Genomic DNA, 23,045 nt, shown 5'->3' with positions numbered 1-23,045 from the left:
GAATGGGGGGTGGGTGGGGGGAAACAGACCAATGAAATCCATCCAAAGCAGCAGATTCTTAAAGCAGAAAATAAAGAAGGGGGCAAAACCAACAGAGCAAAATGAAACAAACCTGCAGGTGTCATAAAAAGGGTTCATTTGAAAGTTCAGGTTTGGTCAAAATGAGGAAGCAAATGTTCCAAGTCTGGCAGATTAAATGATTGAAACAAAACAAAGTGTCTGATGAGTAAAAGGCCAGAAGAATAAAAGCATCCTTTCCTGTCAAAAACATAGAAAACAAAAGCAATAGCAACAAGCAGAGCTCAGGAAAAGCAGCGCAGCAGAACCACGTGGGTTTCTTTTTGCAGCAGTTCTCTCCTTGGAGAATGGGCCAGAGCTCTTCTAAGAGCCAAGTACTGGCAGCTCCGTCCTGCCGGGAGCAGCAGCAGAAAAACAAGGCATGACACAAAGCTGAGAGGTAGAGCAGGATAAAATACGAGGCTCCAAGGAGCACAACAGGGTGAAAAGGAATTCCAGAGGATAATAACACAACTATTTCTTGGTTACGAGTCCGTTACTCTCAGAAGGCTCGTATGCAACATGAGGTCAGTCTATTGAAGGAGTGCAGGAGAGTCCATTGAGCCCGTAAGGTGTTCAGGGTCAAGTTCACCACGAACAAAGCGGCAGGAACTGGGATGACAAAGAACAGACACGGTGAGCTCAGCGTGAACGACTGCAGCGCGGAAGAGGCAACATGGCTGTCAGAAAGCAGAGCTGTGTCTCACACATGTGAGGTGCTGTGGAGGGATTGGCCCCTCGGCCGCATATTTGCTGGTTGAGATCATATTCTTGGATTTCCCAAAGACGTTTCATGAAGTTCCTCTGCCAAAAGGGCTTGAGAGAAACCCATCTGACATGGGACAAACGGGAGCCAACACATGGATGCAGGGGAGGGAGCCAGGAGCAACTGCTAAGTTTTCCATGTGGAAACTGTTCATAGGGAGAACTCTCCAGAAATCTGCACCGTTCCCCAACGCCCTCATCCTCCACTTCCCACATCATTAATCTGATGATGACACCGAATTACCCCAATACGACTTCAAAGTTCAGCGTTAGAATCAATGTGAGTGAGAAGGATCCCCCAAACCCGCCGGGGCAGACACAGCCAGGCATGCAGCCCACAAGGACAGCCCCAGGGATGACTCCTGTTTGAGCTGAGAGCAGCCCCGGCAGCTCCACGTGGCCCAGCCAGGCTCCATCCTGAGTCAGAGAACATCGGTTAGCACAGAAATGCAGATGAAAGCATTGCAAAGGACAGGCAGGAGTGGGAAGCGTCCCCATATAAACGTGTACCTCTGGGAAAGGACAGGAAAGAACAGGAAGCTCCTCAGCACAGTGACTAATACACAAAAATCACCCACCAGAACAAGCTCTGTTCACGTGAGCCCAACTTCCAGCCAGAGACTCTGACACAGCCAAACCCAAACTCAGCACCGTTCTTTCCTCTTTATTCACAAATGGTTTAGGAGGAGGAAGGGGCACCCAAGGAAAGGAGAATCGTTTTCCTTCTTCTTCTTCTTTGTCTTCAAAAAGAAATTAAAACATTCTAAGAGCAGAGAAGGGGGGAGGGGATGTAAGGAAGAAAGGACTTTCTGGTTTCGTATGAAAAACACTCAAGTAGCATGAACACAACAGCGAGAAATTGACACCTTTGAAGAAGTTTAACTGGAACCTTCTTGACTTCATACATACATATAAAACAAATTCTGCTGCTTTCAGCCTTCTGCTCTTTCAGTTACTTCTGTGTTTCCGTTCTGAAGGAGTTTGCTCTGTTTTTCCCCATTTCTTCCATTCTTCTGGTGCTACTGTGTCCTGGGAAGGGAAACCCAAACAATTAACTCACCCAGGCAACAAAGCACTTCTTTACACAGTACAAGTGCCCCCCAGACCCTTTATTCTCTCTCAAAGGAAGCTCCTTTGAGAGGAGGGCGGTAAAACCAGGACTGCAACCTAACTGAGGAATTAATACAAGTAGTATGGAAACGTTCAGGTGAAATGAAGGTCAATTTCTGGAGCAAAAGGAACGAATGAGCCTTGAAAAACACAAAGCTGGACAAAAAAGCAGGGTTGAATGCAAAGCAGCCTGCAGCTACTCTACCACTCCTCCATTTTCAACAGGACCATTATGTCCAACTGGAACTAGATGGTAAACACAAAGGAAAGATCTTCAACAAGGTGGGCACAGCAAGTCCGTCTTTTGGGGGTCCTTTTCTCTTCCAAGGAGCCAGAGAGAGGCGCAGCTGGGTGCGCTTTACAGCCCAACCCCAGATGCTGGTAGACATACAGTCTTAACTGACATATCTGGGGCATCAGAAACCCAGTAGTGAGGAAAGGTGCTTGTGACTGCACATGGCAGCAATTGCAGTTTGTGGATAAGCTATTTCCAAGATCTTCCAGGATTACTCATGGCCCATAGGGAGTCAAGGAGTTCAAATACCCAGCTGAGAAGCAGAAAATTTGCAAGCTGTGGAGAACACACTGCCTAAGTATCTGACAACAGGCCACTAAAGCTGAAAGCCACGAGCTCCAAGCTGTGGTAAAAAGAGAAGCATCCAGCAACCAGAACACAGCAACAAGTGACAGGCACCTCCAGCAACCTGTCAGAGATTGCCTGCTGCTATTATACCTCTAAACAGTCCAGGGAGAGCAGAGGTGGTGCCAGGCTGTTTTTCCTATGGAACATAATGCCAATAGTCCATAGGTAATTTTCCTGAAGCCATCCTCCATGCTATCTGATGTGCAAACAGGAGCTTATAGCACATTGCACACTGTTTCTGAGATGCAGCCACCCACACTGTTTTGCTTTGCACCACAAAACTGAGCTCTGTTCAGTGTGCTGTGGGTATGCCTGGAGTGCTGGCTATGAACACGAGAGGGCAGGTGCTGATGAGGTGCACCAGTACAGCACACTCTGCAGTGGTTCTGGTCCCAGGACTCATCCCACATTCTCTTTCCTTTCCCCTTTATAAAGTAGTGTGTTAATAAGAAATGAAGCCATACGCACAAAATGGGCAGCATGCAGAGTGGCAGTAGTTCTGCCTGCCATCTCACTGTGGATATAACAAACCGAGACCTTACCTGCTCAGATTCAAAGGCAATGAAGGGCTTTACACTAGTATGTGCTAATGGAGATCCTATTGGATGACTGCAGTCATTCGTGGGGAGCTGGCTGCTGCTGCTGCCAATGACTGAGCCTTCATGACCAGTTCAGTCTAATTGAAGGGTGAATCCTGGATTAGGTTGTGTCCTCAGCTGAATGAGATGGTGCATACAGAGCTTCTGCCATCCAAGCAAGGGCTTAATTTAGCTCCACTAGCAGTCAGAGTGCCCAGCAGCTGAACAGCCAGGACACTGCAAATGGGGCAGGAGTACCCACAGCAGGATGGGAAAGGCCCAGGTACGAGCCGCCTTGGTTATGTTCTCCTCTAGCCAGCACTGCTAATTATTTACAGAAACAATACTGCTTGTACTACGCTTATTCCTACACCCGGCATATTAACATGCACATATCACCACAAGATGAGATTATTAAGGAATCACATGAAGACCATTCAGTCTTCAAGGACATAGACTGCTAGTATGCAAGCCCAGCTGTAGCCAAGGACACCCAAGGACTGATTGAAAGCCAAATAAACAACGCTGAAAGGAAGCAGCTTCAGCTCAGGTACCTTTTAGTGCAAGAAATGAGGAATGAAGTGAAATGAAGCAGACAGAACGCCCAAGAAAGGCAAATTCCAAAAAGACCCTTACTTCTAGAAGAGTTGGTCACTAGCAAAACCCCTTTTTACCGCAGCGTTCTATACTTTGCCAACCTACTGCTCTGCTCTGCAGCGATCCTGCCAAAAGGAGAGAGGAAGAAAGGTTCAGATAGGAAGGAGGAAAGCAGCTCTGCTCTGGGAACCAGAGCCCATGATAGAAATGCAAAGAGCAAAACCAGGCCTTCTGGTAACTTCTGAACATATTTAGTTTACATACAGTTCCCCCCCAGCCATTACCAGCGTTCTCCATAGAGGAACAGCAGCTTTGCCTCCAAGTGCTATCGAGTTAATTATCGGTGTACTTAACATCAGAGCCAGACCTGCTGCACATCAACAAGAAGTTGTCTTTTGGAGCTTTAAAGTCACGTACAAAGGGTTTAACTTTAGCCTCAGGTACAAGTTCTGCTTTCAAATCTGCCACCACTGTGGTCGCAGATTCATGTCACGTATAATGAAAAAGCACAGACACCCCCTGCAGTGTTTTGAAGTAGGAACCAACCATCAGCATTTATGTGCTAACAGAAGCCCTGGTTGAGCTGAGACACTTAGAAGTAAACTTTGTTGTATTCTTTTCCCCTTTCAGCTGCAGGCTAAGAAATCTGCTGCTAATAATGACTTTATTGTTAATCGTTAAATTAAAAGTGAAACATTATTAAAATAAACAAGAGAATGTGCCATACTGCAGAGGGCTGGGCAGCCAAAGGAGCAAGTCTGAGACAGCTGAAAGGACAGTATGAAGAGAGCTAATTAGAATAATCGTCCCCCCTGCTATAGCCATGCAAGTAGAGATGTTTGAAAGGCAACAAACCAATGTGGAACCCCTGAAAGTTCTACTCTCCTGTGTCTGTGAGGTTTTGTTGTTGCTGCTGCTGTGATTTTTCTCTTGTTTGTCTCTCTCTTCTTTTACTGTTCTCGTCCTCTTGTCAGGTTCAATAAAAATATGAGAGTTTAGGGCTATTTATGCAAATAGGAGTGCAAGGATAAAGAGTTCTAATGGTTCAAAAAGAGGAAGCAAGAAAAGCACAGGCCTGGTGGCAAAGCAGGTCATGAGATCATCTTCAAATCCAAGTTCTGTACTAGTGTAGAAGTGCTTAAATTTAAATCTCATGTAGAATCTCCATGTGGCAGAAATGCTTGAGAGCTAAGTGTTCAAATTCTGATTAATGCACTGCACTGGAAGCCTGGGTCAGCAACCAGACTGCAGACTGCCTAGCATGGCACAGGGCACAAAGAGGAAGCATCCACACAAAGACCGTGTCCATACTGGGCAAGGCACTGCTGTACAGTGCTTGCAGTACCCATCCAGCTGTGCACAGTACAACCCAGTGACACAGAGCTGCTATGGCACAGGTCCCAGTAGCAGCTGCCCTGTCTTGAGCAGAGTTGCACAGCCTGGGAACAAAACCACACTGGGCTAACTTTACAACCTCTAGCTGCAGAGAAAGCTTACCTGGGACTGGCTGGTGTTTCACACCGCTTGATTTAGATACCTGAGTGCATTTATTACAGAAACATAGAATAGTTTAAGTTGGAACAAACCTGCGGAGATTACTCGGTCCAACTGTGAGCTCAAAACAGAGCTAACTTTAAAGCTGAAGCAGATTGTTCAAGGTCATATCCAGCCAAGTTCTGAACATCTCCAGGGAAATAAAGGTTTTACAACCTCTTTAAATCCTCCTTCCCAGTGTCTGTCCACCTTCAATGAATTCTGTATCCCTAACATTCATCAGAACTTTCCATGTTGTTCCTTCTGTGTGTTGCACTTTGTCTGCTGTTACAATCCTTCAAAAAGCAGCTGCCTCTCTCTTCTAATTCTGCTTCAGGTAGAAGACAGCAGTAAGATAAACCTTACCTTCCTCCTCTTAAAACGTACGTCACAAGCACAGTTACACAGGAGTATAGATTTTCTGCATTTCTATCAGCTTTAATTATCCAATATTATCAAAGCTTGGTACACAACTAAGTGAAGCAGTTTTATCAGGGAATATCTGGCCAAAAGGGGGTTTCCTTACGTCAAGGTGTATGTGCATTCTTTCACTCATTGCTTTTCCCATGTGTCCGACCACTTCAGCAAGAAGACACAGCCCATCTGCTCTGAAGGAGCAGGCAGCTGCATCTCAGCGAGAACACCTCATTGCCCTTGTCTGTTCATTCTAGGGCTTAATCTGAAAACAGGCATAAGAGTCCCTGCATCCAAGACTGAAGAACTAAAAACGCTTGTCACTGCATCAATTACTGATATACACTGACGTGTTCTCCTCCCTGCAAATTTAAAAGCAGCTCCCACTAATGCATCTATGCCTGGCTTACCGTTTTACTGCTTTCTGAGCCAGCATCCTGTTGCCTGCCAGGAACGTGACACCACCCAAAATGGCCAAGTACTTCAGAGTTTGGAACATGTTGAGCTGAGTCCAGTAGACATACATAAGCCCCAACATTGCTGTGAAAAAAGACAGAGTCCAGAGTTGAAACCGTAGTACAAAGAAAGACCATTAGCTATTCCCAGCACGATTCTTATGTTGTACTGCCACACCTAAGCACTTGATTTCTAACTTGTCTCTGAAGCTCCACAGGGACAGATTTAAGGACGATGTATGTATAACTGCCAGGAGCAGAAGGCATCTGGGTCTCCATACTTCAGAAAAATGTGACACTGACAGCTTACAACCAATCCTCCAGTGGCATAATTATGGACACATTACAGACCTTGGAGGCTGTTAAAACATGGAGGATATTCTGGACTGTAACAGAGGATATTAGCCTTTGCTCACTTTTAAGAGCTTATAAAGCTTGCAAGGAAACTGGCTTGGGTTAAAGCAGAATGTTGTCATATGGAAAGCAGTAGAACCAATGCTCTCCCAACCTGCTGTGTTTCTGAGAGTCTACCAAGACAGTAAATAACTATATGACCAAAAGCACAATAAAATTAATGACAAAACCTGGTCCAGCCTAAGAAGATTTTCACAGAAAGCACTATAAAAGAAAAGATGTAGATGGCAGTCCCACATGTTTCAATCCCTACAGAAACTCTACTTACAAAGGATAAACATGCAATAACAGAAGTGTGACCTCTGGAAATAAGAAGTTCTATTAAGTACCGATAAATGGTGTGTGAGAGGAGCCCAGATAATGACCGTTGTTACAAGCTGATGGCCAAAACAGATTTATCATCATATTAACAATCATGAAAAGCAGGAAGGCAGATGAAAACAAGAGAACAAACGTTATGCTATTATGTCATTATAGTTAATAGGCTGCAAGCCCATTTACCAACATGGCTCACATCTGTAACTCCCAGGTGAGAAGGTCAAACATAGCAGAAAGCCTCTGACACTTACCAGCGTGTCCCATGTGGAAAACAATGGTGCTGGGAGCAAAGCTGAAGTTGGAGATGTTGGCACCAATCTTTATCCACTAAAATGAAAAGAAAGAAAACCTGAATAAACAGTCCTTGTAAACACAAGCTCTTATTTTAAACTTAAAGGAAACGGACTTGAAAGAGACTTAAGTTCTTCAATGAATACAGTGTATTCTCTACAGAAGCACATTGTTTTCTGGTACAGAGGACAGAACAGCAGCTTTGTCAAAGCCAGCACTGTTGAGCTCCTTCAGCGGAAATTTCTCCTACTGCTTGAGTCTGCAAAGGCAGCTCCTCATTTATCTTTCTTTAAGCAAAGAGAGGATTATTATTGCAAATCTATGTTTTCCAGTAAAAAGAATTCCCCACTGAAGTGGTTTGTCATCAGCACATGTACTGCTGACTGCAGAGAGCAGCGGATATGACTATTGGAATGCTAGCTTTCACTGGGAACAGATAAAGGGAAATCACTGCAATGCAAGCTCACAGATTTACCCTCCAAATATAGTGTAACCTAACTTGACCAGGTGAGATTTGACATACATTAAGTACAAAACACCGAGTTGATGCAGCTAAAATAGTGTAGAAAAAGATGTTACAACTACCAACAGACAACAGTTAAGTCTACAAATAGGAATCAGGCCGATGGGATTAAGTAATACAGATTTTGTGATAGTTATATTAAGTGCAAGGCAGAATCACTGCTTCTCTCCTGTAGAGGTCTGATGTTAGTTATAACCTCTCTGCCCACCATTACTCAACATGACTAGCAAGAACTGCGCTGGAGAAACCCCACTTCTAACTGGCAGCAGTATTTTGACTATAATCTTGAAAAACAGTTTAAGAAAGAGACAAAAACAGACCAACATTCTGCACAGACACTTACTAGCTGTTACTGCAGCAGTGCTGTGCTGATTATAATTAACCGGGAGTTATAAAGTTTAGACAGTCAACTTTCAAAGTGACTGAATGGGAAAATTTCTCCTTGTTCTGTGGCTCAGTTCACTCACCAGAATGAGCAGCAAGAGCAGTGGTGAGAGAATCAGTGCTGTGAATGTGTTAGATACCACAGTGGGAGGCCTCTTCTCAGGTTCCCTGAAGAGGTGCTGCAAACAAACAAACAAACTCAGCTAGTAATAAAGTATTCAACAGAGGACCCCACGGAAGACCAGCTGCGGCCCTGCTCCTGTCTGGTACGTGCTGTTCTGGATGACAAGCATTCCTCTGAAGGCAAAGCACAACTCTTTAAAGTAGCATCTATTGCAGTCTGAACATCTGGTCTCTTGCTCAGTTAAGTTTTCTTCACACTCACAGAAGCAGTGGTTAGCTTGTCAACAGCACAAGCATTCAGAATGATGCAGGAAGCTTTCTGTGGTGCCTACTACCTGCTCTACTTCTCTTACTTCCATCTTCTCACTGACAGCAGTTGTTCTTTCCTGGTAGGACATATAGCTCACTCATAAAGCAGAGGATTGCAACACATTTCTTTCCACTAAGTGGTAAATCTTTTTTCTTTAATTACATTACTTAAACGCTATTAACACTTCTGTGAGAGATTACTAATCTAAACGGAGTTACGATGAGAACAAAGACTAGATAAATTAAACTAGGATTAGGCCCCTCCCTCCAATCTCTGCACATGGCTTTTGGTTTTGACTGTACCTTAATTTCAGGCTTGGGAACAAAGAGGTTCTTGGACTGGACTGCGGATGGCACATCCTCTTCTGGGAATTTAATCACAACATCAGCCTAAAACAAAATCACAAACTTCAGGAACTTCAATGTTTTTTTTTTTAAGTTTTCTAAAACTTACTACATTATTGCTGCCAGTTTGCAAGTCATGGCAACCACACATTGACTCATTTTGTCTTAAGGGAATCTACAAAAAACCCTCCAGAATTGAAAAAGAAACTTTTCCTAAGCAGAAGTAACATAACTAGAAGTTGGACTTATTTCCAGCATAACAAGCACTAAAAACCTAAACCTTGAAGTGTTTGCTGTGAACTTATAATTGAAGTCACAGACGCTCTCAAGTTTCTAATCTACCCTATGATAAGTACACATTTAGATAAATCTTACTTTGAAGCTCACTTGGAGTTTGAAAACTTGAACTGCAAACCCCAGACCAGACTGCTACACTGTCAGTCATCCCAGAACCACATTGCCACGCTTCCAGCTACGTACCACATTCCACAGGATTGGATTTTCCAGAGTGGCATCTCCAATTATCAAATACAGAGTATAGGTACCAGAGGCAGAGTCAAATTCAGTCTTCCTTTCAGAGGTATCCAGTTCAAACTTGTATACGTTTTTGCTATCTGGTTCTGCAACAAAAACTACCTCCTGGCCAGTCTTCTGGTTGTGAAGTCGGACGAAAGTCTGAAAGGAAGGATTAAAACATTGCTGGAATATTTCACTGTGTGAAACAAGGGACTGGGGAATGAACTGGGAGGCCTGCTGTCTCTGCTCCTGAACAATCAGGAAAGTACAGTGCCTCTTCAAATACTTCTATCAACACAAAATCAGCACTGACCTGAGGCCTACCAGAGGTACAGAGCAGTATACTGAATGGTAGTGGAGAAGTTAAGTGTAACAACAAACAAGAGGGATGCATGCATACATGCTTTAAAAATAAAATAAAATAAATATATATATTAAAAGATAAAGAAAATGTCTGCAGTTGTGGATTTTCTCAGCAAACAATCTATATTCAAAAGGTCAGAAACGTCCTTTTTACAGTGCAAACTACTGACACTAATTTTGCTGCAGTACCCCCAGTATCAGGGCAGTAAGAGACTTCATTGAACATACAGACAAAACAAATGGTAAGAATCCACTTCCCCCCCTACCAAGAAAAGTAATTTTTCCACAGTCCATGTCAAAAACATAAGGCTTTTCAAAACCTACTGAATCTCTCCAAGAGCAACTGTCATCTCAGATGCTACAAAATGGAACGCTGCGCTGACACAGTAATGACAAGAATTTGTTCTAACCTGGTGAGGAATGAGATCAGCTCCGCTGTTCACATCTATCAGCTGGAAGGACAGAGCAAAATTCTGATGGCTGTCAGCGGTGAAGGAGCCCTTGGCTTTGGCTGGGTAAGCTACCCTAGGAAGCAGAAAACAAACAGAACTGAGACTTTGCTAATATTACCCCCCAGGTTTCACTGAAACAAAGTCGTGCTACAAGGTGTGATGGCAGTGTAACAGAACACTCAGATTTCAGCACAAGAAAGCTGTATCAATACAGAGAAGGCATCAGTGAAGTTATGCAAATAAAGGTAAATCCCATGAATTACATTTTAACTGATGGCAATTAAAAAAGCAGCTAAAAGTTCAAGTAAACCTAGCCACAATATAATCAGACCCTCCAAATACGTTGCACGTGTTGTGTTAGAGCTTCTCTAATAACAGAATAATAACAGAAACAGTAAAACAAATATTTTAACTTGGTTTTGCTACAGAGATGACAACAGAAGAACAGAAGATTGAGGTTGGCTGGTTTCTCATAGTATTTATTTTAATATTAAGGAAAAACCCCTATAAAAATAATCAACATTCTCCCTCCAAAAAAGAGCTTTACAAGGAATAGCACTAGCATAGTTTTGTTGGCATTCCAAAACAAGATTTCCTGGTTTAGCTTAACAGGTAAAGCTCAGAAGACCTGCAGCCTAAAGACAGAATTTCCCCTTAACGAGTCACACAATGAATTGTTTTACCTGGTTGTTTTTGGTGCAATGCTCTGATCTTTATCCACAGTAGAAAGATCTACATTAGTAATCCCAACTTCCGTGGACACTTTTACTTTCAGCTGCAACAAACCACAACAGAAAGTTATGGTCAATTATGGTCAAGTTCACTTCAGAAGCTTTAGTTCTTCCATCCCCTTACCCACAAAGAATCCTTCACTAAGCCAAGGCAGAACTTAACCAGAACAGGCAGATCTACAGCAAATTCCCTTCTGGCAAAGCTCCTGCACCAGCCACTAACCCCAGCCCACTCCCTTCCCCTCCACAAGCTGCCATCTCTGAATACAGCTGATTCTCAGTCATGCTGGAGTTGGCTCCCCCTGGAGCACTGTTTTTAATAAAACAGTCCAAATATCCACATCCAACTAGTCTTCCTCTAAAACAAGAAGCTAGCAATTAAAACTGGCATTGCATATAGCTTGGAGTTGTACATGCACGTGTACTTCTGTGTCCTGGACAGCAACCTGAGATGAGGGAAGTCTCCGGACAGCAACCAGCTATGCCTGTGTTGGCTCCTAAAGCTTAACAGGTTTCTGCTAGTTTTATTACCAGCAGCCAACAGCCAAAGCATTCCTGCTGATCTGCAGTGTTTTTTTTCTTTTAAACTGTGCCTCTGAAGAAAGGCTTGCTATTTATCATATAGAGCATGGCAGCCAATAAGGCTCTGCCATTTATCACAACTCCTCTGTGCTAAGTGCTCTATAAATTCAAGCAGAGCAATGATTTCCTGTCCCTTCCGCCCCAAACCACAGGCAGTGAGTTTCAGTGGGTTTGGCCAACTCCATACCTCCTCTCAAACACGAGCAGTTCCTACAGTGTGTAGTTTTTAATTAGCACATTTGTTCTCACAACTTACAAACGCTCCCCGGGAGAATTACTCTCATTGCCAAGAGATTTTCCAACATATACTATAATTTCTTGCTGCTCTTTTTGCTCGTGTGAAACAGCCCCCACCAAACGATTCAGGTCTGACTTCAAACACAAAAACAATTTTGACAGTTCCTTTACAATGAAAAGTAATTTAATAAAGAGGCTGGCGCTGAAAATGGATCCATTAACATACAGACTAACTGTAACACAACCGTATTTCATTCCAAGATGGGAGCAAAGAAAGATGAACTAATGAAATAACCCTTAAAAAAACAAAGTGACATGAAGGCAACTCAGAGCTGCTGCACACAGCCCCTCTAACTGAACAGTACACAAACATCTCTCAAATATTTTAATGTCAGGAAATGCAGGCTCTGCCTGGAGTAATAACCCACTGGTTTAGCTCATTACTGTCAAAAACGACAGGTGCATTAAGGACAATTAATGCTAATAACAGTAAGGAAAAAAAAACAGTTCCCCCAGCAGTCCTCCCCCATAACAATGTGTCTTATTAGAAGCAGCTCACACAAAGCCACCCCAGCGTTAATGCATTCCTACTGGTACCTCTATGTGCCAGCAGCGAGCTTAAGCAGGGCCAATCAACCCCCTTTTGACACTCCTAAGTGCCATTACTACTACAATGACAACATCAATTTGACACACACCATAAAGGTCAGCAGTTGTAAGTTAAGTGTCTTCCTCTACTCCATGCTGATGATGTTGCAAGACTTTAAAAGCTAATCTTTTCCTTAAATAGGCAACTAAAAGCAAAAAATTAACTCTATGAATAGACATCTCTGGGGAAGAGCACTGTCAGCTGTTGACACTACAATGAATATATGAACAGCCAGAGGTCACATGCTTCTCACCATTATCCAACTTGAGAAGGAAAGTAAAACCAAATGTTTAATACAAGACTCCTCTTTAGAGAGATACTTATACCCAGTTAGGAGATGCCAAAAGACCACCAAGGCTCTTTTCTAAAGCTCTAGAGCTTACACAGGCAGACGACATCAAATGCTTAACTTCCACACATTGGGCAAGCTCTAGACAATCACTCGGCTGCTAGCCAAGCCTTGTGATTTACAGGTTCTGATCTAAATGCTCTGAAGAACATGGTTGGAAACTGTTTTTGCATAGCTACTTTAAAATATGGGCTGCTACATGAACACTTCCACTACCAGCCTTTGTTCACATGCCATCAAATCAGCAAATATCTAAGTGATAAGTCAGTTCTGAAGTTTACAGAAATCTCTTTTGATCATACACTAATCTGGTTACCGGTCATAATCCTGAGTCAAAATCCAATCCACGTGCCAGAAAAACACATGCTAAAAATGCCATACAACATTCTTAGCAGACAAATAAAAAGCTGTTTCACTGAATAGCACAGAAACGAAATGCCACCCAATCACATACCCACCTCAACTTTGTTAGCAATAAATCGGTTATCTCCATCAACACTGATAGAGAAATCATAATATCCACTTGCAGGTTTGACATTCATGAAGTTCAGCTCAAAGACCTCCCTACAATTAAAAACAAAAAGTGTTAAGGACCTTCCAGGACGCAAACAGAGTGGCCAACAAATAACATGCCTTGCTATCAGAATGCTGCAAAAACTAAAACTAATTAGCGTGGGATGAAAAATGTGTTCAATGTTCCCTCAAAGTCAGAAGCATATTGCAACTTTGCAATCAAAAGACCTATCCAACAGAAATTCAGCGCCACAACAAGGCGCTGTTATCCACTGTTGACAAAATGTAGCAACAACAGTTTGAGTTTTCCATTGTACAAGCGTATACCTGGTAGAAAAACATAAAAGAGAAGCAAACACAACCCTGTTTAAATAACATTAATTTTCCCTCAACTCTAGCATAAGATTAAGTTCTTACCCTGACAGAGCAAATGCTGTCTGCTGGAGAACAGTGGCTTTGGTAGATGCAGACTTGGCATAGTCTAGCTTTACAGAAGCTTGAGTGAGCGGCTTGGACATAACATCGGTCACTTGAAGCTAGAAGAGCAAAAGAAGAATTTCTGCGAAATCCACCATCTCACAAGGACTGCAACAGCACAGACTGCCCCTTTCTGTATTATGTACTCAGGTTCCCCTCTTGTCCAGTGTCCCAGACTAACTTAGTCCCTTTTAACATAGCTAATGTTTGCAAAAAAGCTGTATTTACAAGGTTTCAGTGCTCTTTTTCAATGTAGTGCTCATTAAGCCTTGGGCAAGCAGAGGTTTCTAACAGTTTTCATAAAAGTACTAGAACACCAAACTGACTGCAAGCTGGGCCCTGGAGCCTACAATTCAAGGTATCACCTTACACATTCAGTTTGCCTAGATCCACAAGATGAAAAGACTGAGCCAAGAGATGAGTTAAGGTTTTCATATAAGAACTCACCCTAAGTATAGGCTGATGGTGAGACACAGCTGCAGGACCATCAGGGACAATGACCACAGGCAAATGGTAACGGTTGTGGGATAGAGAACCTGCGGCACAAGCAACGCTGAAGGCCTCTGAGAGGGTCTCAAAATTTTTCTTGCTAAAAATGGCATTCATCAACTGGATAATTTGATCCTGAAAAACGAAAACCACACATTAGCACCAGCAGCTTACCACAGCTGGCTCAGTAAAACGTTATTAACAAAAACACCATTCATATAAACTGTTTAATTTCTCCCATTTGATTTTAAAATAACTCAAGTTATGAGGTAGCCCAAAATTAGCTTCTGAATGTCACATTAGCATTCTTATTCTTGGCATGAAGGTTCCAACCACAATCATTCTAATTGTGCTAAAACTGCATAAAACCAGAATTTGGATCTACCTCTTCAGACTACTTGTTTAAGAATGGAAGATGCTGTCAGCTCAACTATCCAGACTGCATGCAGCTGCCTGGGCTCAAGGAGCACTACAACTGCCTACATACAGTGGAGAAAGGCTAATCTACATTTTCTGGTTACCAGCCGAACAGGGACAGCCTTGGAGAGGTGATGCAGAAGAACCTAATGGCTCTAAAAGGAGCCAGTCCAGGCTCACGCAGGCTTATTCCCTTGGGCATGGTAGCATCCTCAAGCTAAGAGGCTATGCTTTAAAGCAGTACCCCTAAGAGCACAGATCTGACTAGGAACACCCTGACTTTGTAGTGTTAATGCACCTGCACTGCTCCCTGCAGACTATACTGTATTATACAGATTCTTCCATTACTTCCTGCTAGTATGGAATATGAAGGTTTGGTTACCTGTACTTTTATCCAAACAGAGGATTGTGAGCTGATTTCTAACCAGAAATGAGAAGGATCAAAGAATCCCAAATAAAGCAATAGTTATGACTATTTCATGACTTGCAGACAATGAACACTTGAATGAAATCCACTGCATCTCAAATGTTCAGCCTCCTGCTTGTATGTTAGTGTTCATTAACACAGCACATGACTACAGAAAGCATTCAGATAGATGCTACAGAACTCCTGCATAACACAAATGGTTTTCTTTTATGTGAAGTGGATGGCATGGCTCCATATATTAATCAACAACTGACACACACATTTAAATTGAGAGAAAAATAGTTCCCATTTTTTCCACATACAAAATCTATTCATTTTTAAAGCGAATTTTGTGGCTTTTATGAGGCACTCACACCATTCATAGGTTGTCCTAACAACAACACTTCTGACAGCCCAATTCTGAATCAATACTAAACAAATTTCCTTAATTGATCTTTTTAATTCTTTTCTTATATTGTTTGGATGCTGACCGTTAGAATTGTGTGTAGCAGAATCACCTCTATGACACTACAAAAATTACTTTGCAGTTCACCTGCTGGCAGCAGCATGGAAGAGAGCCAGCAGTTAGCTCAGGTGCCTTATACTGGCTTCTGTCTCAACTCTGACACTTTGGCTTGTACTTTTGGGAGCTGCCATTCTCAATTGAGCGTGTGCACTTTGGTTTACTTGCTACAAAACAAAAAAAAACTCCCAGCAGGTAGGGAACTTGAAGTAATAGTTTCTAGCTTGATCAATCTCCAAAGGAATTTCCAAACAACCTTTAATTTTAGTACAGATGCAAGTTGTTGGATTCCTGAAGAAGTACAGTACCGAAGTACTGACGTTACCTCCCTTTTGGACACTAATTTGGGTGTCTGTATTTCCTCACAAGGAAATAACATTTGTGAAACACTCTGAAGCGTTGCAAAGCACCAGGAAAGTGCCAAATACCTGAACAAACTCTGAAACAAGAGCTTTTTCCCCCAACAGCTTCTCTTAACAAAGAAAAACTAGGCCTCACCTGCAATTTCCTTCTGTACATTTGGGAAATAAAACCAACACCACACACATTCAGCCTATGATCTTGAAGACGGAATTCCCTTCTACATTCAACATTCACACTGTGATCTCCCTTTTTGCAGAGTATGCTCATTACTTTTTCCAGTAGAAGTTCTACTTAGTTATGCCACCCACTTGTAGGGCACAATAATTGCCAGGTAGATCCTTCTTGTGAGCTACAGTGTGTGAGGGAGGAAAAGGCAGGTACAGACCTCCTTCATCGCTGGTTCTGTTCCCACATGGTCTGACAGCTTATAGGCAGCAGCAACAAACAGTGCAGTAGTCTCAATTCCTTCTTCAAACTGCAGATAAATTCCACCCAAGTCATCCAGGCGAGCAACAAGATCCTGAGAGAAAAAGTCACTTCTATTGTAACTGCATTCCAGTAGATCCATAGAAGTTAACTGTGTTGTTCAGTGTCTAATCAAGAATATTGGTAGTGGATTCACTGGAGTACTTTGTACATTATTAAGAAATAGGAAGAAAAAATACCTTTAGCCTTTACATAATTTAATTATACTTAAGTCAATGGACTTAATGTCACAGTCCACTGTGATACAGCTGAAGGTCAGGGAAAATAACTGCTTGAAATTCAGAGCCAAGCCAACTCACATGATGCAGAAAAGGAATTAGCCAGATTGGCTTTTCACTGTATGTTTCATCTTAACATATCCTTTAGTATTACAGACATCTAGCAAAAATTCCAGAACAACAGGAGACCACCGTGTGTCCCTACCTCTATCTCTTCAACAATGCCACTTAAATCTGCCTGCTGAGACAAGTAAGATGCTGTCTCCAAAGCCTGGATGGTTCTGAAACAATAAAAAACAAACAAGCTTGTGATTTTTGTTTCTTAGAAGTCATACACCATTCAAATCAAAGCAATTACAGCCACATGACGTGTAAAGTAGCCATTCGTGCGTTCAGCTGACCCTATGCAATGAACACGCTGAGATTTACTGGAAATATAGAGTTCATTAGAGAATGCCATGTTAGTTATATCAGCTTTGCAATAAACTCATAGATTCAAAGGCAGAGAAGAAAACAGACTTTGATCTCTGCATTGCACAGCCCTCCGAACATGCTACTGATGCTTCAGAAGCCAAGCCATTACAAGTTTCCCTTTCTTCCCTAGCTTTTGAGAAAGGCTCTACTCTCTCCTCTCACAGTAAAAATGATTTCAATGATCCTTTGGCAATAATTGCAAAGACTCCTTCTGCTTACTGGCACATTTTCTTCCACCTCACAGTACATGCATTCCAACCTACAAAGAAAAAGGTCTAAGGAGGAGCATCCAGCATACCTCAACTCTAAATGACCAAGAACTAGGTCTGGGTTTCGTTGTGAATCTTTTTAAGAGAGGCTTCTTTAGCATGCATCCTCCTTACTGACCATTATACTCAAACTAAACTGAATAGATAAGGTTATCTGCAACATCACAAAGAGCAGTTCAAAACACATTTTCCAAATTTTCCCAGAATCGATAATGAACTGGACAAATATCCCAAGTGAAAATACAGTATGGTCTATTATAACTAGATTCCAAGGCCAAACATTAAAATACCCTGCACTGCAAAATCCAATCAACTAGAAGAAATGCACAAAACAGTGAAATGTTTCTGTTTCAAAGACTTACGCCAGCACATTTTCTTCTTTACTGAGGCGAGCCGTCAGAGCACTAAGTGCTTCCTGAGATGCTAAAGGAAGGCCAAAGCTGCTCAGGGCCCCAACAGCATGGAAGATCTGGGTGACTGAAGAATCCTCACTGACAGCTGCAAGCAGCAGCTCCCTGGTCTCATTCGAAATGGTAACCTGAGGAAGAGTACAGGAAATACATTGATTCACACTTGAGAATGTGTCTTTCTAGTCACCACTGACTTCTTCCTGGAGCAGTACGCTTGACTTGTGAACTACTAGAAGCTGTGGGGAAAAAGACATTTATCACTCATTATGTTCTAATTTAATTAAGTACCTAAGCATTGCTGTCAACTCTCAATAAGTCAGGATAATCCACAAGTCAGATTTATCATGGTAACTTCCTACTACCTGCTTTTCACTTTAACACAATTGTGCAGGACCCACTGATACTGATGAAAAGTGAGGTGTGTGTAAAGCAACCACAAGGTAGTAAGTGCAGTCTGCACATGTACTGCTGCATTCTTTCAGTACAGGGCTTTCATCCCAACACCTTATCGTCTGTCCAAAGACTTTATAAGTGATTCTGCTTTTGTGAATCTTATTCAAATGCTCTGGCTCCTTTTTTTTGTAGCTACTGATGTTTGATCAAGAGAGCCCTGAAACACTCCAACCTTCTCTATTATCGCTCTTATCTACAAGCTGGCTATGCTGCATGTGGGATCAGCTCTGCATTCATGTGCACATCTTGCTTGAGTACACGAAGGGGATCTGGGAGCACTCACAGCCATCCCTTTTCTAACAAGAATTTCTGTGAAGAACTGTTTTTCCTGTAGGAAGATGCATGAATGTTCATTGAACTGATTCACTGTGCATAGGTTGAAAGAACCTGTACCATCAGGCAGAAGGTCAGAAAACAGCTGAATTAGGTGGGTAAAAAGGGAGTAGAAAACAAAAGCTGATGGATACCTAGAGTGAAACACAGATAAGGGAATATTAAAGTCATTTACTCATTCTGTTCTAGTTATCTGGTTGGTATTAGCCAGGCACAGAAAAACTCTATAAATCTGCACATCAGTCAGGGCAGATAAACAATGTGTCATGTCTCAAGATGCAGCAAGTAGCACAATTTTCAACAGATTTTACACATACCAGATTTAACAAAACATGACCTTCTACAGCTGTGCCCAGACTTGTCATTTGCTGACAGAGATACTGTACCAAATGGAAGGTTAAAAAACAATTATGAGGGCTGTTCCAAAAGTAACGCCTCCTACTGTCTAATGATGTTGGCCCATGACATCTGAGGCAGACAGTGGTGGTATGGCAGTAGCTGTACCTTCCAGCCAACACTGTCACATTTCTGTGTGACAGATGGCAGCAAAGGGGCAGTTTGACTGAACAGCATCTGACACAGCAGTGTGTGCAATCAAAGAAGTAAAAACTGAATTCCTCCATGCAGAAAAAATGGCACCTACTGACATTCACTGACACCTGCTGAACATTTATGGAGATTAAACAGTGGATGTGGGCACAGTGAGGCAGGGAGTGGTGCGTTTCAGCAGTGGCAACAGCAACAGCGGGGCATCTGATGGCTGCAGATTTTGATGAGAGCAGCACACATGTTCTTGTTCATTGTTGGTGAAAATGGATAACTAATAGTGTCACTGTGTTGAAAAAACCTTGTTTTGTAGCTGAGAATTTATTCTATCAAATAGAGTTATTACGCTCTTTGTATCTGCTATAGTTTCCATGGAAATAAATACCAGGCATTACTTTCTGTGAGACCTACGCAGCTTCTTCCACCCTGTAAAATATCAGAAAGTGCCTGAGGAGACAATATTGGATCAAGTACTCAGGGATGCAGTGAAAAAATACTTGCTTTGTATCTTTGAACTTTACCATGTCTGGGACGCTTTGTAAGTTATTTCCTACAAAGTTATTTCCTAGTACAACCCACTAAGAGAAAGTCAAATAGAAGCTTAAAAAGGAATGAATAAAGATATTGAGGTAAATATTTACTTGGTAATGCCTGCCTTCAGAAGTTACAGCTCCAAACTCACCTCGCAACCAGACAGGACGCGAATGGACTGTGCAGCATAGAAAAGGGAATCAACACTGCTGGAGTCTACATGGGATTTGATGAAACTGCATGCAGCCTGCAAAGGAAGAGATTGTAAATTATGCATCAGTCTTAAGCCACCAAGAGGAGATTTCGATTATATTGACGATTTCACATACGCTGATGTGTATTATTGTATTGAATAAAACATAAAACCACAAAACAAATGAATTTCAATACTTGTGATGCAGAACATGGCTCCTGTTCAACGAGATGAGTGAATTTCAAATTAACTCTACTGCAATCAGCCAAAATGTGAGTAGAACATCTATCAAAATAAAAGATCTGTGTATCTTTAGTAAGTAAAAGCTTTGAGGACAGAGAACAGGTGAGCAGTTATTCTGTGGGAAAACTGTACATCACCCATGTACTTACTTATGGATGCAGAATAAAGAATTTCAAAGCATACTGAAAGAACAGAAACAGGTAAGCAGCTAAAGCATGAAGGTAAGCAATGAGAGTGCTCATGGATATGTAGCCAGCATATTATTAACTAAGTGGATCATTAACATCCTATTTTAATCAGAAAATATCCAATAAAAGAGCAAGCCTTAACAACTGGGACAGGATCTTAATGCTCCGGATAAACAAGAATATTATGTTCCAGTCTTATGCTTATTTTTACTGCTATTTATTATTTTTACTGCTTTTACCTCTTTAACAGTCTCATGCTAAGAAGAGGTACAATGCCCAGAAAAGCCATCCTCCACACAAACTTTAAGGAACAAAAGAAATTACTGATTAGCTGCAAATGCAAAGGCTGCATTATCTTTGCTAGAAGTAGGAACCAGGAAAAAAAAACAGCCGTGCCATACAGACAAAAGGTAAAGCAACAATTCCCAGATGAGCCCATGGATAACCAAACATACCATGGTATGTAGTGTGGTGAACCACAGCACCTCCAGAAACCTTAGTTAGGAGTTTGTCATACAAATAAACAACATCCCAAGGGAAAAAAAGTCTGAATGGTTTTACAACTCTAACTTAGTTGAAATTATGAGGAACAAACCTGTGCTCATAGCTAGGTGTTGGTGAGAGAAATGAGATTATTTACTCTGGAGGAGGCTCAGGAGAGACCTCAGCACTCTTTACAGCTTCTTTTAAGTTCCTTTTTTCTTTTACAGCTCCTTTTAAGGAGACTGGTGAGGTGAGGGCTGGCCTCTGCTCCCAGGTAACAGTGATAGAATGAGAGGTGACAGCCTCAAGTTGTGCCCAGAGAGGTTCAGGCTGGAAATTAGGAATTTCTTCTCTGAAAAAGAGGTGATGCAATGGCACAGGCTGCCCAGGGAGATGGGGGAATCACTGACCCCGGAGGTGCTCAAGAACTGCAGAGATGTGGCACTGAGGGACATGTCTTAATGGGCAACACTTGTGCTAGTTGGATGGCTGGGCTAGATCATCTTGGAGGTCTTTTCCAACCACAGCACCTCAGAAGGTCACAGAGGAATAAACCACAGCATTCAACATGGATACACTTAAGGCTGTGATTATCAAAGCTGGGATGCATCACACGGATGCCACAAGTCTTTTTTCTGGTTTGCACATAGGAAAATGAATTTTGTAAGGAAGAGCAGCAAAACTGAGCGGCCTGCCTGAGTTCGGCACTAGTTCTGGAAAGAAACAATGAGTTCTCTGTCTCACAGGACAGCAGCGTGAGCGTGCACAGACTGAAACTGCTTTCACAGAAGGGTGCAGTTACGGTGCAGGTGCCATTTTGGACCAGCAAACTGCAAGCTGTGCCGCTGTGGTCCCAGACAGCGATGCAACACCTTTATTCAGACACTGCAGACCCGCGAGGCATCGCTCTGACACTGAACGAACAACACCGGCCGCGTTACGCTCTCTTTGCAGTACGGCCCATTGCAGAAACGGATTCCCCCTCTCTGCCGCACTGCGCGCTGCCCGCTCACCTTCTCGTCCGCCACGCGCAGCCCCAGGCTGTGGAGGCCCACGACGGAGTAGTACGCGGCCTGCACATCGGCGAAGGGCCGCTCCAGGGCCGCCCGCAGTCGGGCCAGGTCTCGCGCGGTGAGGTGGTGGCTGGGGGCGAGGGCCTGGGCGCTGGCGAGGAAGAGCAGCAGAGCCGCCACCTGGCACGGCCGCCGGCCTGCGAAGAGAGAACCGAGAGAACATCCCGTCAGCACCGCATTACCCCACAGCGCGACCCGACCCCGGGCAGCCCTCGCCTCACCCGGCGCCGCCATCTTGTTGCCGCTGCCCGCTGGGCCACGGTGCCGCTTCCGGCCCGGCGCGCACCACTGCGTAACGGGGGGGGACAGAGCGACGGCGCCGTCCTCCTGGGGACCCCAGCACCACGAAAACCAAACGAGGATGACATAAAGCTTTAAAACAGCGCTAAAGCTCCAGGGCAGGGCGAGCAGCGGGTGGAGGCGGGGCGGAGGCGGAGCACCCAACAGCACCAACCGGCTCCCCCCTACGGAGAGGAATGGTACGGTCCTCCCGGCGGCCCTCTGCAGCGGGCGGGGCGGACCCTGGAAGGGATGTGGGCTGCGCTGATTGGTCGGACCTTCCGCGGCGCTCAGCGCGGCACCGCGCCTTAAAGGGGCCGCGACGGGACTGTGCCATGTGTCGTTTCATGTCATATCACGGCGTGCAGTGTCATGTCTTGGCTTGTTACGTTATGGCATGTCATGCCAGGTCGTGCCATGTTGTGTCGTGCTGCATCATGTCATGTCACATGGTGCCACTCCATGCCACGCTGTGCCCCCAGCCCCAGCTCTGCTCAGCAGATGCCAGCACGTGGCCTCGAAACCGGTGGAAAGGGCCGTGCTTCCTCCTGCAGAGGGCACCGGGAACTTGTGCTTCTTGTGCTTGGGCCTTGCTGGGAAGATCCTTTGGCAGCTGGCGTCATTAGGAGGCACCAGCACCATGCTCCTGTACCTGAACGGGGAAGGGGGGGTGGGGGGGACATGGGAATGTTTGTGTCCCCATGTCTTTGGCTGCCCCAGATCTCATCCCTTGGCTGGTCAGGGCTGCCTCACCCGTTGCACACACAGCAAACCCACTGCGCCATGATGTTCCCTTTGGGAAATGCAGTTCCTCCAAAATGCGTTGCAAAGCTTTGCAAGGAAAAATGTGAGGAGAAGCGTTGTGCCCCAGGAGCGTCTGATGGTGATGCTCTGTCCCAGAAAGGGCTTTTGTTCTGCATGGCAGAGCTTGCATCACCTC

The 23,045-nt window shown here is 43.6% G+C and overlaps 1 protein-coding gene across 2 annotated transcripts; it reads right to left on the bottom strand.

The window, feature by feature from the left end:
* Nucleotides 1–1,466: 1,466 nt before the first annotated feature.
* RPN2 (ribophorin II) lies at nt 1,467–22,160 on the bottom strand. 2 transcript variants are annotated; one of them, XM_072350405.1, is made up of 18 exons: nt 22,048–22,160; nt 21,767–21,963; nt 19,798–19,893; nt 17,736–17,911; nt 16,836–16,911; nt 16,312–16,446; nt 14,176–14,352; nt 13,669–13,787; nt 13,197–13,302; nt 10,874–10,965; nt 10,149–10,263; nt 9,340–9,534; nt 8,818–8,904; nt 8,166–8,261; nt 7,136–7,211; nt 6,108–6,237; nt 3,790–3,875; nt 1,467–1,851 (listed from the first exon to the last, which is right to left on the bottom strand). In XM_072350405.1, exons 1-17 carry the CDS (start codon nt 22,058–22,060, stop codon nt 3,824–3,826), a joined length of 1,938 nt encoding a protein of 645 aa, XP_072206506.1. In that variant the 5' UTR covers nt 22,061–22,160; the 3' UTR covers nt 1,467–1,851; nt 3,790–3,823. The 2 variants fall into 2 exon arrangements, with proteins under 2 accessions (XP_072206506.1, XP_072206507.1); XM_072350406.1 differs by lacking the exon at nt 3,790–3,875.
* Nucleotides 22,161–23,045: the final 885 nt, after the last annotated feature.

The sequence above is a fragment of the Excalfactoria chinensis genome, chromosome 15 (genome assembly GCF_039878825.1).
Source record: "Excalfactoria chinensis isolate bCotChi1 chromosome 15, bCotChi1.hap2, whole genome shotgun sequence".
NCBI classification, from domain to species: Eukaryota; Metazoa; Chordata; class Aves; order Galliformes; family Phasianidae; genus Excalfactoria; species Excalfactoria chinensis.
Note: the sequence above shows the minus strand (reverse complement) of the source record. Positions and strands in the feature narration are given on the sequence as shown.

Bases quoted from the DNA above. Each gene is read 5' to 3' on its own strand.
- RPN2 (XM_072350405.1), bottom strand. The intron at 8,262-8,817 runs GTACAGTCAAAA...GTTTGTTTGCAG, and splicing joins TTCCCAAGCCTGAAATTAAG to CACCTCTTCAGGGAACCTGA. The intron at 3,876-6,107 runs GTAAGCCAGGCA...TCCTTTTGGCAG, and splicing joins GCTCAGAAAGCAGTAAAACG to GATCGCTGCAGAGCAGAGCA.